Source organism: Crocuta crocuta, unplaced genomic scaffold, assembly GCF_008692635.1.
Source record: "Crocuta crocuta isolate KB4526 unplaced genomic scaffold, BGI_CrCroc_1.0 scaffold3, whole genome shotgun sequence".
NCBI classification, from domain to species: domain Eukaryota; kingdom Metazoa; phylum Chordata; class Mammalia; order Carnivora; family Hyaenidae; genus Crocuta; species Crocuta crocuta.
Window position 1 is genome coordinate 15,197,480 of NW_027529934.1, and position 16,510 is coordinate 15,213,989.

Sequence of the window (16,510 nt, forward strand, 5' to 3'; positions counted from 1 at the left end):
CGGCTCTGCACTGAGTGTGGAGCCTGCTTAAGGGTCTCCCTCTCCCTTTGCCTCTCTCCTACTTCTTCGCTCTCTCTTTCTCTCACTCGCTCAATAAATTTTTAAAAATATTAAAACATGTGGGTGTCCCAAACATTTCATGGGACATCTTATTTAAAAAATAAATAAATAGGGGCGCCTTGGTGGCTTAGTCGGCTAAGCCTCCGACTTTCGCTTGGGTCATGATCTCGCGGTTCGTGGGTTCGAGCCCTGCGTCGGGCTCTGTGCTGACTGCCAGGCTCTGAGCTAGCAGTCAGCACAGAGCCTGGAGCCTATTTCAGAGTCTGTATCTCCCTCTCTCTCTGACCCTCCCCTGCTCACGCTGTCTCTCTCTCTCTCTCTCTCCTAGAAATAAATAAAAATATTTAAAAAATAAATGAAGTGATATGCTTTTTCCATTTGCATGCAACATTACTAATATGTTAGGTCTTAATCAATATCTTATTTTTTGCTTCTATTTGTTCTGTTATTTATTCCTATTTTCTCCCCTTTTGTTGCCTTTTCTGGATCTTTTATCTTGCTGTATTAACTTGTAAAAGATCATTTGTCTTTTAATGGTCACCCTAAAGGTAACAACATGCATTTTTTACTTATTACAGTCTAAAATTACTAAAAACCAATACTTTTCTAGATACAGGAAAGGAAAGCACCTTAAATTCTTTAACCTCATTTACTTTCTGTCTTCTGTGTGATTGTTGTCATTCTTTAATTCTACCTATAATGTAAACCAAATAGACACTTTTATTATTACTTTTAATATTTTCATCCTTTCTAATATCATTCATTTCTTTTTACATGTCTCTACTTCCCATCTGGGGTTATTTTCTTTCTGCTTGCATAGCATTCTTCAGTACTATTTTACTGCTGATATTAAATTATCTCAGTTTTTATCTGTCTGAAAGTATTTACAATTTTTCTTTATTTTAAAAGCTATTTTTGCTGAATATAGTATTCTGAACTGAAAGTTATTTTCTTTTAGCATCTAAGAAATTGTATCTACTGTCTTATGACTCCCGTAATTTCTATTGAAAAGTCAGCATATGAACCTCACTGCTTCTCCTTTTAAAGGAATGTACCTTTTTTCTCTAGCTACTTTTGAGGGTTTTTTTTTTCCCTCTGTCTTTGATTGTTAAGTACTTTTGCTATAATGGACCTAGTTGTGATTTTCTTTCTATTTCATCTTTCTTAAGGTTTGTAAAACATTTTGACTCTGTGGTTTGATATCTTCTGTCACTTTACAAAAGTCTCAGCCATTATCTCCTTGATATCTTTTTTTTTGCTTCAATATCTTCCTTTTTCCTCTAGATCTCCAATTTACATTAGAAAATTTTCATCAGGTCGCACATGTCTCAAGTTATTTTCTGTATTTTTCCAACACTTTTTCTCTCTAAGCTTCACTTGTTTTCTACCATTTCTAGTTCTTTTATTCTCCCCCTTACTCACAAACCTATTAATTTCCTAATTTCGATCTGTATCTTTTGTTCTAAAATTTCCATTTAATTATTCATTCCAGCTCTCTGAATATGCTCTGCATTCTAAATATATTTTAACATATTAATAGAATTATCTTAAAGTCAATATCCAGTAACTCCACTATCTGAGTAATCGTGGAGTCTGTATTATTAATGATTGCTTATTTACCATCATTTGGCATTGTTTCTTGGCATAACAGATCTTTTTTTATTGATTTCTGGACACTGTGCATGACAGGTTGTAGAAGCTCTTCATGATGCTGTCTTCCTCCAGACCATATTCAATTTTCTTTTGTTAGGCAGTTAAATAGGGGCAAATGCCTTTCTTTCATGCAGAGATTTAAGAGTATTTCAGGCTGGATTTTAAGCTTTATATTATATGGACTCTTTCTGTTTACTGTCACCCACAGGGTATCTCAGGGCCCCTCTTCCTTGGCAGGGAGGGCCTCAACTCCAATTTTTTCTCCCCTCTACTATGAGACCCCCGAAAGCATTGTTTGACTTTTTAATCTCTTAAAAGTTATTTTATACTTGTTTTCTTGGCTGCTGGCCCTAAGAATGCATGGGTTAGTAGCTAGCAAGTATCTTAAAAGAAAATTATGAGCAGAATATCAGGCTCTTTTTTTGGGGGGGGGGATTTCTATCTCTATGAGAGTCTTGGATGACTTGGAAGGCCTGACCTCTCATTTTTGTCTCCTCAGTAGTGAGACTTCATCAGACTCTAGGCTGCTCTCTGCCCTGTCTCTATTCTTTTCACTGAGAACTTGGCAATTTCCCTGAATGGAAAAAAACAACTGAGTTATATATAGATCTCACTTTAATGCATTTTTCTTCTCACTGGGATTGGGCCCTCAACTCTTTGTTGTCTTGGCTTTTCTCTGATGTCTTTAAATAACTTTTTTTTTGTATTTTATCCATTTTTATAGTTAAATGAATCTTGTCAATGGCTCAGTTCCAATAAAGTTAGAAAACATTCAGTGGTCTGCTCCCAGCCCAGTGATTCTTATCAGGAGTCCAAGATTTGTCTCCATAATGACCAGGCAGATCACTTCTTCAGTTTTTTTCTTTCTTTCTTTCTTTTTCTTAAATAGTTTATTGTCTAGTTGGTTTCCATATAACACCCAGTGCTCATCCCAACAAGTGCCCTCCTCCATGCCCATCACCCCCCTTCCCCTCTCCCCCACCCCCATCAGCCCCCAGTTTGTTCTCAGCATTCAAGAGTCTCTCATGGTTTGCCTCCCTCCCTCTTCCCAACTATTTTTCCCTACTTCTCCCCCATGGTCCTCCGTTAAGTTCCTCCTAATCCACCTATACATCTAAAGGTTTTCAAACACATAGATTCAGTTCCAGTGACAGACCTGGGACTCATGAAAACCACTGCTGGGTAAACCTTGCTGTCAGGACACCCTCATATATACAACAGAAACATTAACCACTGGCAAATCAGGTATGCACTAAGTTGGGGATACTTCTTTGCAGTGTTAAATGTTCCTCTGCTACATTGCTTTTGATAAGAATAAATCAAGACACTCAAACTCACTATTAAGTGCATTATTGGAAGATGACCTTCTAGCCTACCATGAAGGCTAGAATGACACATTTGCTTTAACCCCCACAAGTTTCTGATTTCTCATGTACCCTGAGCTGAAAATACAAAATTTAGTGGTAAAAGGACTGCAGAGCCCTTACCAGATACCAGATACCATAGAGCTGTACAAGATACCATAGAGCCAATGAAACCCAGCATTTCAGTTTGAAAATGATCAGTGATCAGTTTGGATCACCCCATGTTTAATTTTTTACAGTCTCCTCCTTTGCTTGATATATGTACCCCTTCTTGTTGCTGACCTGATTCACTCCATAGATTTTCACATTCTGGTTTCCCCCTGAACAGCAAATAGTATTTTTTCATCTATTGCTAACCTACCTCTCATCTTCCTCCTTCCCCAGTCCATAATTCCAGCTGTCCTTTGAAAACTTGCTCATGTTTTCTTTAATTATCAATTCAACCTGTTTTGGGCTCTACTTCATTCACAATGACCCAATCATACATGAATTTCACATATACAGCATTATGTGATCTTCCTTCAATTTATTTCTCTCTGCTTCATATATGATTACTAAGAAGATGGATTAACTTTGCAAAACCTATTTTAAATCATTTACAAAATGGTTTCTAGTCTCTATAATCTTCCTCTTTCCAACATGAAAGATTTCTCCCAATTATGGTAATTCAGTTTTTAAAAGGATGTTGGTAGAATCCTACTCAAGCCTCTACATATAAATTATATTGAATAATTCTTCTTTATCCATATGGATGGATTTAATGACTTATTGATTGATCAGGAAGATTTCCTTTATAATAATGATAACGCATTATAATAGGAATTCTGTTTCTTAAGAATGCAGAGGTTCAAGTATTAAGGTGTCGCCCTTTTTCTAGGTAAGCAGGCAAGCCCCTGCTGGCCTGAACTTCCTGGATATCTTAAGGAGTCCAATCCTGGATCTGTGGATTTCGAGGAACTATACAGAAGGCACACCAGTCTTCTGGCCCAGTGATTACTGCAAACCAGGTGTTACAGCCCAGCCATCTTCTTTGCTAATTTCCCCCTTGAGGCTCTCCAAGTCATAAAATGGATCTTATTACACATCAGAAACTTATTTACATATAGATCATATATTTCTCTAGAACATCCTGAGTATTTGCCACTGTTTGCTCTAATACCTCTTTCTTATCTGTATTAAACATTTTGACAGTTTCTCCCAAAAGCCAACCCCAGCCCAGGGCAGCTAATTCATTGAGTAAATTTATTTTTCTCTTTATTTCTTTTTTCCTCAAACTCCCTTCACATAATTCCTTGGGGCCCCCTGAAGTTTTCTGCCATATTCGGCCTTCACTTACCCAGGTGACTGACGGCTTCCTTGTCCCAAGGCCAGGTGGCAGCACCTGCAAGGTCTTCCCGCACTGAGCTGGCAAAGTAGACATTGAGGAAGTGAGTACTGTTGAGCTGCAGTGCCTCCTTCAGCTCCTTCACACTCATGTACGCCCTGGACAGCACACAAGAGGGGAACACGTCACGCAAAGGATCAGTACATAGAAAACAGCAGAACCAGACCTACTCAGACTCTCCCAGCCAGCATGGCCCTTTAGAGGGCAGAGCGGCAGAGAGCAGGCTGTCGTGAGGACCACAGAAAAGGCACTAGTACACATTTGGCATATTTTATTCCAATATAAATGATGTCCTACGTTTTTAGCACTATATTATTTATATGAATACTCAGTATTTGATGTCATGCTCAATTCCTACTCTACATCTAGGTTATTTTTTCAAGATAAGCCTAATGATAGTTCTAATTATTTGCCCAGAGTTTTAACTCCAGGCCATGTTGAAGAAGGCCTTTCAACTCTTGGTTCCTGGTTCGTTCTATCACACTGCATGAATATTACTATGATTAGAGGACCAATTGAATTTCTATTTCAGTATATGCTTACTTTGGGCCTTATTTAAAAAAAATAACAGTGCCTACAAAACATAAAGTAAAAACAGGAAAAAGAAAAGATGTGTTATGGGTAGGAAAAGCTATCATAAAGGAATTGCGAAGAATGTTAATTGTATATTGTGTTTTCTTTCTAGTCCCTTAATCTGTAGAATCCACTCCAACTTCAACTACCTTATGCTATTTACCAAGTATCTTTTCTGATGGCCTTCAAAGCACTATACAATATTACGTTTGCACTTAGGCACAGAATTAAAGGCCTATTAAAAACACCTGCCATATGGCCCATAAAAAAAGGGAAACAAGCATGCTATCTCCTTATAAGCTCATACATAGTCACAGACCTTCCTCTTCCTTGCATCAGTGAAACTTTAAACTTACCATAAGCAAGCAGACTCACTCAACATTCTCATTGAGGAGCTATTTTGAAAACAAACAACTAAAGCAGAGCTCAGTGACCCTTTGGATCCACAGGATGCTTCCCGTAGTTACCATGGTCTGCCCCTCATAAAGGGGAATGTCTCTATCACAGCTTGAACTGGGCAGACAGCTCCCTCAACATTAGTTGGAAATTTCCTTCACAGATCATGCTTCATTGCTGCTATTCCGATAGACCAGCTGAAATCCAGAAGCTCATGTTAGGGCAGCATGACCCTTCCTCTCTTGCTTGCTCTGCCTCCCAACCACACTGCTGATGCAATCTATTTAATCCACATGTAGGATACACTGGCAAGGAGTACCCAAGAAATAGAGATCCCAAAGAAGATTGTTTTTGTGTTCTTTGGAATAGAACCAAAAAAGGGGAAGAAAAGTTAAGAGACAAAAAAAGAGTTTGCTTTAGAACCACAGATACTTGGGAGAAAAGAGATTTAAAAAATACTTTTTCATATTGACTTATACCATCTTGGAAAAATAGTTCTAAGCTCCAAGAAATCATCCAAATTCCATGAGGTGATGTCAGATGTGATCATAGGGATATTCCTTCTGTTGCTTTCCTGGAGACACAATGTTTTTTGGACTGTCGACTGGTTTTCCCTGGATATTAGTCACATTCTCTTTCCCTTTCTCCTTTATTAAAAAATAATGACAATTTCCTGTATTGACAAACTGATGGTTTGGAGGTATGATGACATCAAGTAATTCTTCAACACGGAGATGCAGGCCGGAAGAAAGGAGCAGAGAGACCACGAATGGGGGAAGGGAAGGGAAGATAAGGGAAGGGAAGATAGGGAAGGGAAGGGAAGGGAATAAGGTTAGAGAGAATCAGAGACTGAGCCTACACACAGCTCAGGGTACCAAAAAAGACAAGTCACACCCTTTCTCTGTTCCTATTCCAGAGTTCTCATTAAAATTGGGAGTTGGTAATTTGACAGTTTTTTCTCTTTTCTCCTTCCTCACTTTCCTCAAATCCCCCTGCTCCTGGCATGGTTTACTTGGGCTATCTGTGTGTTACAGGCTTCTCTGTCTGCCATTTACCAGTCTTGGCTGCCATCCTTCTGTCCTCCCTCAACCCAGCAATTGCACTAATCTCCCTTGAGCACAGTCCAAGACGCCTCCTCCTCCACCACCAGCCTCATTAGCTGGTTCTACTCATCTCCCTTTTTCTTCTCTGCCCAATCCTCTCTCAAGCCATAAATTGCTCTTCCAGATGAGAGTGTTTATGTCACGCTGGTGGCAAATTGGGTGTAGCTGCTCTGACTGCTGCACTCCACAGAGATATATGTAGAGAGAAATCAGCACATATAAGGGGGAGAAAACATTTTAAAAAGTTAAAGACAGCTGGAAATAGTCATTAAATGAACTGGTAGAAGATAACCTTATTTTGTTGGAAACAAAGATTTTTTTTCTAGATTATTCCTTAATCTAAAAATGGTAACGCCATCTTAAGGCTTATCAGTGTGTCTGCTTTACATGTGGGATGCCTTGCTTATTATAACATGTACACCTTTTCAGAAGCTAGTCAGCGCTAATAAAGATAAACATCTTACTAACGTGACCAGAGCCTGGCTTAGAACTAGGGAATGAAAAAAAAAATGGATATTACTCTTAAATTCAGAGCGTAACATCTTGCTTTAGAAATGATTTATTAAGAGAGAGACTTGACATCCAAAATAACTTAATATTCAAGGAAAGGTCACAAAATATACATAAATGCCATAAAAAGCATACATGCCTTGAACTGACAAGACTGTATGGAAAGGGAGATGAACTGAATTAATCTGTTTGATTTCTGCCGGGATCTTGGCTCATATTCTCCATACCCTAGACTCTCTGAGGTCTCAGATCAACCAAAGTGAAATTGTGTTTTGATTTTTATAAAAACTGTCCAGAAACAAGTTCTGCTTGAGGTGGACGTATCAAGTTGTTCTGCCCACTGCTCAAGTCTGTTATTTATGAAATGGCCCCTGGAAGAATGCATACCCGCCTTACCATTTTAGGACAGTGATCTACTGGTTTGGGATTAACCACTGCCTGGTATCCAGTGCCTGTGTTTCTTTGTCCCCCAGACTTAGTACATTCATTTTGATCCATGCCATGGCCCCTTGACTGCTAATTCCCAGCCACACCCCAGTGTCTAGGAGAACATGACACCCCAACTTTTGCTTAGTTTCTGAGTAAAAGTGAAAGAATATAAAACATGCCTATTTGTGCTATAGCTTAATAGTCAGTTGAATAACTAATTGCTTTATAGACTGATAGAAATAATTTCAAGAATGAGGGCAGAAAGAAAAAGATCATGAGCTGTCTGAAGGACATTAAGCCAGTATCAAAAATCGGCCTGCTAAAAAACAAGACATAAAGGATGCACGTGTGCCCTGAGATCTCCCACGGCCAGAGCGAGCCCTCTCCAGAGGAAGGCCCTGACTGCATTCTACAGGTGTACGGCAGTCACCAGATACTCCCGAGGCCCTTCAGCCAACTGATGTCATGGAAACAACGGTGCCAAAGTTGGAATATTTTGGTTTGGTTAAATCAAAACCTTCCTGTCATTACTGTTCACCGTGGTTCTTTACCCAGTGTATACAGAAGCGTCCGCCACCCCATCTACCATGCACTTTGCCAACCATGCTTCCTCCTCCTGGTGAATATCACCTTTGGCCTGCTTCCCCAACCCTTTCATTGAGCCCACACCATGGGGTTTATCAGTCCACAGAGTACTGACTAGAGTTCTCCCAGTGCATCTCCTCTCAAATTCCTCCTGCTCTTAGGTGCATGGGACTCTACTACATTACCACACACTTTACTCTTCTTTTCATCTTCCCACTTCCTAGTTAGTCCATATGCATCAAAGCCTTCAGTGTCCCACAGCCTTCTCCTTCCCCACCTCCTATCATAACCTGAGAAATTTCAACATCTATACAAAACAACACTGAAAACAGTCTTCTTTTCGACTTCCTTAGTTCTCAGTGCCCCCACACCTCATTCTCATGGTTACCCTTACTCAGAGTGGTTTTTTACTCCTGAACTATAGATCTTTAATTCTACTTGTCTCTAATTAGACTTGTTTATGGTCACCTCCTCTCCAGGAATGATCTGAGATCACCACTCTTCTCTTGTTCCTCTTCTCCTACCAATCTCGGTCTCTTAATCCCCTGACTGTTAGTAAATGATCATGGCTCCTTCTCCAATGATAAAATTGAAGCCATTCATCATGAACGCTAACAGACACACACACACACACACACACACATGCATGCACACCCTTCCTTACCTATTTTTATTCCCTTACTTCTGGTCCCACAGGATGAGGTTTCTGAGCAAATAATAGCTGACACCCTCTCTTTTTCCTTCTCCCTTTCCAATTCAAACTTCTTGAAAGAATAATTTCCCAATCTCCTATGTCTTCTTCTCATGTACCCCCAATCTCACTGTAACCTGCTTTCATTGGTGCCACTTTATCAAAACTGCTTCTGTTACATAGTTGCAAATGACATATCACATAAAGGGCTAGTATCCAAAATCTTTAAGGAGCTCACCAAACTCCACACCTGAAAAACAAATAATCCAGTGAAGACATGGGCAGAAGACATGAACAAACACTTCTCCAAAGAGGACGTCCAGATGGCCAACAGACNAAACCAACTTGACAAATAAACTATTTAAGAAAAAAAAAACCCTGCTTTTGTTAAAGTTGTCAGTGACCTCAGAACTATCCCTTCCCACAAAATGAAAAAAATTCAGTCACCTTCTTATGGGAATCCTTTGCTGTATTTTTATATTTACTTACTTCCTGCTTCTTAAAGTTCTCTACTTACTTTGCTTTGTTTTGCAATGCTATTTTCTGGCTGTATTCTTGCTTTTGAGACCACTCTCAAAAGGGTTCCTCTTTCCCCTTCTAATCCTTAAAAGTTATTCCCCAGGGTCCAGCAGTCCTGTTTTGGGTACATTCTTTTGTCATGGTCCTTGTCCACTATTGAGAACTCTTCTACATCTGAACTTGGAAGCATCATCAGTACATGGATAACTCTCAGAGAGAGACAGAGACAGAGAGAGACAGAGAGAGATGAATATAGATTAGATTCTTGTTTCTGTTTTAAAGCAGAACATCTCCACCTAGACCATACCCAGACATCTCAAGGTCAAAATGTCAATGTGACTACCTAAGCACAAAAGAAATTCAGACAGAGTGAAGTTCAGTCATCTGAAATAGTGATCTGACCAATGAATTTATGGACTTCTTTTCCATGGGCAGATATGCAGGAAGGGTTGAGTTTTGGCTAAACACAGAGGAAGTATGCGTCTGTGGCCACCGAAGGATAAAAGGGCCAGGACAAGGGAAGGACCACAGTGGCATTTTGTCCCCTACCTAATTTTACAGACTGGATTTTGAACTCCTTGGGGAAAAACAAACAGAAGTCTTCTCATAAAATCAGTGCAACCCAGGATACACAAGCAATGCTTTAAGGCCTAATAACAAAATGAAGCACCAGTTGAGGATAAGGGACACTCTCCATTTCTGGAAAGAATTAAGGGATGTCAGCACCATTCTAGCACTTGAGAGTTTTACAACCTTGGATTGCATTGGAAGCCAGCTCTCTCAGGAGGCCAGCTTTTCCCTAGAGAAACAGTGAGGGCAAGAGCATCAGTTGGAAATGCTGAGTGTCAGCGGGCAAGGTAAAAATACCATTGCCAGAGTTCAATGGCAAACGGTAAGCGAACCACAGAAACTGGTGGCCATGAGTGTTTAAGGCACACCCTTCTGGAGACTCCCAGAAATACTACAGAAAGGGAACACTGTCTGAGGGTAAGATTTTGGTTACATATTGAACTAAAGTAATTAGTGGACTGCACTTATCTCTGACACTAAACTCAGTTTTTTCCACTCCTACTTCTCCAGTGTCTCTGATATGGTGCTATTCTTACTACCCTCTGTATGACACAACTAGAAAACTTAGGATTCTTCTCCCACTCCTCTTTCCCCCTCCACTTTATTCTCCTCAATTAAATCAGCCACCTGCTAATGAGGACCAGGGAAAAAGACATCATGATGATTATTGTTTCTCCTCTGAATGTCATAAAAGAGGGTAGATATATTAGGACATCATCAGCAGTTAATACATGTTTCAATTCAAACATGAAACACCTGACAAAACTTATTACACCCAAAACATTAACTCACTTTTGCTAATTCATATGGGAATGAGTAATACTACTAGAAGAAAAATGGAACTATTCTTTAGAAACGTTTAAGAGTTGGGGTGCCTGGGTAGCTCAATTGGTTGAGTGTCTGACTTTGGCTCAGGTCATGATCTCACAGTTCATAAGTTCAAGCCTTGCCTCGGGCTCTGTGCTGACAGCTTGTAGCCTGAAGCCTGCTTCAGATTCTTCATCTTCCTCTTTCTCTGTCCCTTCCCTGCTTGCACTCACCCTCTCTCAAAAATAAACATTAAAAAAATTTTTTAGAAATGTTTAAGTGTTATAAGACCTTGAGGCTGACATAAAGGCAATAACTAGAGATCGAAAGGGTTTGAAGTCCAAGGTCACAGTATCTTCTGTGGCAGGCAGAAACATGTTCCCAAAGCACGCATGTTCTAATCCATGGAGCCTAGGGATAGATTACTTTACATGGCAAAAGTACTAACCTTAAGGGGATGAGAAGATTATTCTGGGTTGTCTGGGTTACCACCATTCCAATTCTCAGTGATAGCTTGCCTACCTTATCAAGGGAGCCATACCATGAAATTTATTTGGAAGATGAGTGTGAAAATACCCAGATAGCTTGTTAGGTCCAGATAAAGAAAAAGAAGAGTGTGATGAGGGAGATACTCAGTAGAATTAAGAGAAAATAATTTGACCACTGGTCAGAGCTGGCCAGTGTGTCCCTATCTTGAGGAGCACAGGCTATCAAGCCTGAATGACTTGGTTTTAAGTCCCCAACTCCACTCACTGGCCATGTGGCATTGGCAAGGCACCTAGCATCACTACACCTCAGTTTCCTCATCTGTAAAATGAGAATAATGAAGTATCTACTGTATATAATTATTGAGAGGAAAAATGAAATAACATTTATAAAACCATGCATAGTCATTCACCAGACCTTATCTGAGTACCTATGGCCTCAGATGACTACACAGCTAGCAACAAAGCTCAAACATTGTTACTATAGGAAAGCAAGTATCATCCCCAAAGACTTGATGGGGAGGGCGCCTGGGTGGCCCAGTCAGTTGAGCATCTCAGCTCCGATCTTGATCTCAGGGTAGTGAGTTCAAGTCCCACATTGGGCTCTGCGCTAGGTGTGAAGACTACTTAAAAGAAAGATGTGATGGGGAACTAATTATGGGTTATGTCTCAGGAGAGACATACCTTGCTTACAAGAAAAAAATTAAAATGAAATGGAGATAATACCACAGTGCAAAGAAGAAGGAGGAGAAGGAGAAGGAGAAGGAGAAGGAGAAGGAGAAGAAGAAGAAGAAGAAGAAGAAGCAGAAGCAGAAGCAGCAGCAGCAGCAAACAAAACTTAAATGTAAAGCCTGAAGTAAACCTACAATGAAAAGCTTTTAGTGAAAATGAAATCACAATGAATCTTTTCTAAGCACAAACTTATAGCTGGCCTTGTCAGGCAAGGGATAGTTTTGATTCCTCCCCAAATAGGTTCCGAAACTGACACAAAATAAAAATATAATAATGACCCAGAACTTCAGATGCCACTATCTCTGCCAAAAGGCTGACTCTGCTAATAAAATGGCAGCACATCTGATAAATAGTTCTCCCGATGTCCTGATGATATCCATGAAAAAGTTCAGGAAACAACAAAGAGATATGATAGTTTGACTGTAATTCTTACTAGGAGGAAAGAGCTACATGGTGACATGAATTGGATGCATTCCTTCAATGAAAGAAACGACACTTTACTTTTTGCCACAGCTGAGGCTGGTAATGACAAGCACTCAAGCTTTAGGGAAACAGATTTCCAAAAGGGAGGAATGATTCCTTGGCCCAAGATGCTCCAGGAGAACATGGTCCTTTGGAAGTAGAAGTATATAAACCTTGAAAATGCATTTAATTCTAAATTGTCCCAATAAAGGTGAAAGGAGACACAATGCATCAAATAGAACCAGGTTCTGTGAAGGAACTATCTGCTAAGCTAAAATTTTAAAATAACACATGTAGATTTTAGAAAGTGGAATAGCATAAAACTGTTAAAAAAAAAAAGAGGGAGGTCAAAAAAAGATAAGCTCAGGACCAACCAAAATATGAAAAAAAGCAAAGAATGATAAATTTTTAAATTCCCATTTTTCAGAATAAGCAAAATAGAGGGTATAATGACCAGAAGGGGGGAAAAAAATAGAGAGTATAATGACCAAAGTCTGCCTTGTTCTGAAGACAAATCACTGTGAAAGTGGAAATCTATTCAATGATTCATGGACCTGGCAATCATTTTTTTGCCCTAATAATAATAGTGCTCAAGGCGCCTGGGTGGCTTAGTCAGTTAAGCGTCCGACTTTCGTTTAGGTCATGATCTCACGGTTCGTGGGTTCGGGCCCGTGCTGACTGCCAGCTCAGAGCCTGGAGCCTGTTTCAGAGTCTGTGACTCCCTCTCTCTCTGACTCTCCCCTGCTCACACTGTCTCTCTCTCTCTCCTAGAAATAAATAAATAAAAAACATTAAAAAAAATAATAGTGCTCAAAATTAATTGAGTCCCAACTCTGTGACAAATGCTTCATATATATTTTCTCATGTAAAGCTCACAACAACCCTAGGAAGTTAGTGTATTTATTTAGCTTTACATATAAGAAACTCAAGTTTACAGAATTCACATCACTTGCCACAAACCACACAGCTTGTAAGTGTTGGAGGCAAGTTTTAAACTCAAGTTCCTCTAATTCCAAAGCACACATCCTTTCTTCTATTCTTAAATTGGTTTCCCCAGCATCTGTGAGTCACTGTGTTGGGTCTTGGCAATAAAAAGATACATAATATATGACTCTTGTTTTCAAGAAACTCAGTCCAATGAGGAACACAACCACGTGAACAAATAACTGTCATACAAGGTGACAGGCACTATAAGAGTAGCATGTAAAATCGCAGTTGTCATGAGGAGCACTGAGGGATGTAGAGAACTGTTGAGTCACTATACTGTACACCTGGAACTAACATAACACTGTATGTTAGTTACACTGGGATTAAAATTTACAAAAAAAAAAAACTACATGCGAGAACAGAAAATGGAGTGAAAAATTGGCTGGGAGAACTATTTATAAGGCATTGTCAACTCGGTGGAGGACATCGTGAGTTGGTTTACACACATTATTCTACCCTCCTTCTAGCGCATTCCTGCTCTGGAGGGCAGAAAAGTTGAATTCCACGTTTTCTGAGATCTCTTGAACACAGGGATCTGGGTGTGACTGAGAGTCCACCTATCAGTTGGGCTCTCGTTGGAAGAGGGCAGTGAGGTAAAAACCTTACTTCTGACTGCTTTTCCTTTCTCTAACTGTATGTGTGGTTGGGGGAGCATGTCCTAGTGCCCAGCCACCAGTGTTAGGCTGTGGGGCAAGCATCTGTTCCTGGTGCAGCTCAGGCAGGCACAGCATCACTGCAATGGTGGCAGAGAGGTGGCTTCCTGACCTCCTGACAGCAGCCATATAGCATGTTCTGGAAGTCAGCAGTTATACAGGGACTTCGGGATTCCTCACCTTCCTGTCTCTAGCCGGGGTCTTTGGTGCTGCCCAGAGAGATATTCCCAGACGCCCAACCTGTATCCTACTACACCAGCCCTTGCAAAAACCTTGTGAGCAACAAAATTGCTGTATTGAATCCTTATTATACCCTAAAATCTCCAAAAAGACATGTTTGGGTACTTACCTAACAATGAGCCCTTGTGGGTCACAGAGGGGTGCAAGACAGCTGAAGATTGAAAGGTATTTCAAGTTCTGTTAGAAGTAGAGGGAGAGATTTGGAAATTCCAGATCAGCAAGCTCAGTGTCAACTCCCAGAAATATTTCCAATGTGTTATTAGATAGGCAAGTTTTTACTACTGAGGTAAGAAAAAAGTGATTATTGGCACTACTATGGACTCACTTAAGCAAAAAAAAAAAAAAATCATGCCAAAAGGTAATTACATTTCTTTTATTGCTGCTTTGGGTGTTCTGTTGGATTTTCCAGCATAGATGATTCCATGGAGAAATGTACCTTGATTTAACAGGATATGTGATACAATAGTCATGAGATCTTTATAGGGAGAGTTGAGAAATGTGTACAATTACACATTCATTACAATTTGCACCAAATTTAGGGACTGTCTGAAGACAGATGTTTAATATCTTGGCCAAGGTATCTGTATTTGCCCCTATTTCATTGGATTATACAATCAACATCTTGCAAAAGTTCATACAATGCAAGTTTACAAATGAGGTTAAGTGAAGAGAGACCATATGTTCGGTGGCAGAATAAAGATTCAAAGAGGTCTCAAAAAGTAATATAGGGGTAAACTCAAAGGTAAAATGCAAAAGTTTTGAATGCAAAAGCCGTATTTAAACACAAAGAGAGGGGGCATCTTAGTGGCTCAGTCAGCTAAGTGTCTGACTCTTGATTTCAGATCATGGCTCATGGTTTGAATTCAAGCCCCACATCAGGCTCTGCGCTGACAGTGCAAAGCCTGCTTGGGATTCTCTCTCCTTCTCCCTCTCTACCTGCCCTTACGCTGCTCACATGTGCGCACGTGCCCTCTCTCTCAAAATAAATAAATAAGCTTAAAACATAAAAAGAGAACTCAGTTGCTAAAATATAGTATTAAGGACTCTGGGTTTGGCACCAATTAATAGGGAAAAAAATGCCTGTGGATTTCGGTTGCCAACAATGTTCCACCACTCCCAGGACTGTACAGCCCCCTAGGACTCCATGCTGGCCACAAAGACTGCACCACCAGGAAGAGACCTGTGCTTGGTTAATCCATCTTTCTTTAAGGCTGCTGGAACCTTAGACATGTCCAGCAGAGAGAGATCTGACGACAGTGCCATGTGGAGAATGGCAGAAGAAATGTGGCATATTTAATCCAGATGGCAAGGGTGTGAGGGCAGCCTGAAAACTGGTTAAAGATTTGCATTCAGTGACATCTAAAGACATTGCTCTGTATAGCAGCAGTGGAAAAGATTAGAGCCAGCGGGTACAATTATGAGGAGGGACACTTTGCCTCAATATATTTAACAATCCAGTGAAGAAATGGGCAGAAGACATGAACAGGCACTTCTCCAAAGAGGACATCCAGATGGCCAACAGACACATGAAACGATGCTCAGCATCCCTCCTCATCAGGGAAATACAAATCAAAACCACACTGAGATACCACCTCACGCCGGCCAGAGTGGCTAACATGAGCAAATCAGAGGACTCTAGATGCTGGCGAGGATGTGGANACTAAATAAATAAATAAACAAATACCTTAATAAATTTTAGTTGTTAAGGAATGAATTACCTATTACTAGAAATATCCAAGCAAAAGCTAAAAGATCAGTTTGCAAAGATACTGAAGAGATAGAGGTCTTACACTAACCAGAATATAAAATCAAACTATCCGTTACAACTGAATGGTCACAGTGTTGAAGATCTAATGCATTCCCATTGTTTCAATGATTTTTTTTTTTTTTTTGAGACAGAGAACGAGTGAGCAAGCAGGGGAGAGGCAGAGGGAGAGAGAATCTTAAGCAGGCTCCATGCCCAGCATGGAGCCCCACATGGGGCCCGATCTCACAACCACGATATCATGACCTGAACCGAAATCAAGAATCTGACACTTAACCGACAGAGCCACCCAGATGCCCTTCAATGATTATCTTACTTCAATTGATTTCTACATCTATATCTCCCTCTTTTCAATTCTCACACTTTTTAAATATTTCTACCAGGATAGCCCTTGTTGTGGAATGAAGTATGTCCCCCCAAAAGACGTTGAATCTTAACCTCCACTACCTGAGAGTGTGACTTGATTGGGAAATATGGTCCTTGCAGATGATCAAATTAAGAGGAAATCATTAGGGTGAGCCCTAATCCAATATGATTGTATC

At 40.1% G+C, this 16,510-nt stretch overlaps 1 protein-coding gene across 2 annotated transcripts in view; it reads right to left on the bottom strand.

Moving 5' to 3' along the window:
- PAPPA2 (pappalysin 2) overlaps positions 1-16,510 on the bottom strand; it is a 268,752-nt gene that overhangs the window by 164,937 nt on the left and 87,305 nt on the right. For both annotated transcript variants that reach the window (XM_077763320.1, XM_077763319.1), the window contains exon 3: positions 4,414-4,559. In XM_077763320.1, coding sequence (XP_077619446.1) covers positions 4,414-4,559 — 146 coding nt within the window. The remainder of the gene's footprint in view (positions 1-4,413; positions 4,560-16,510) is intronic.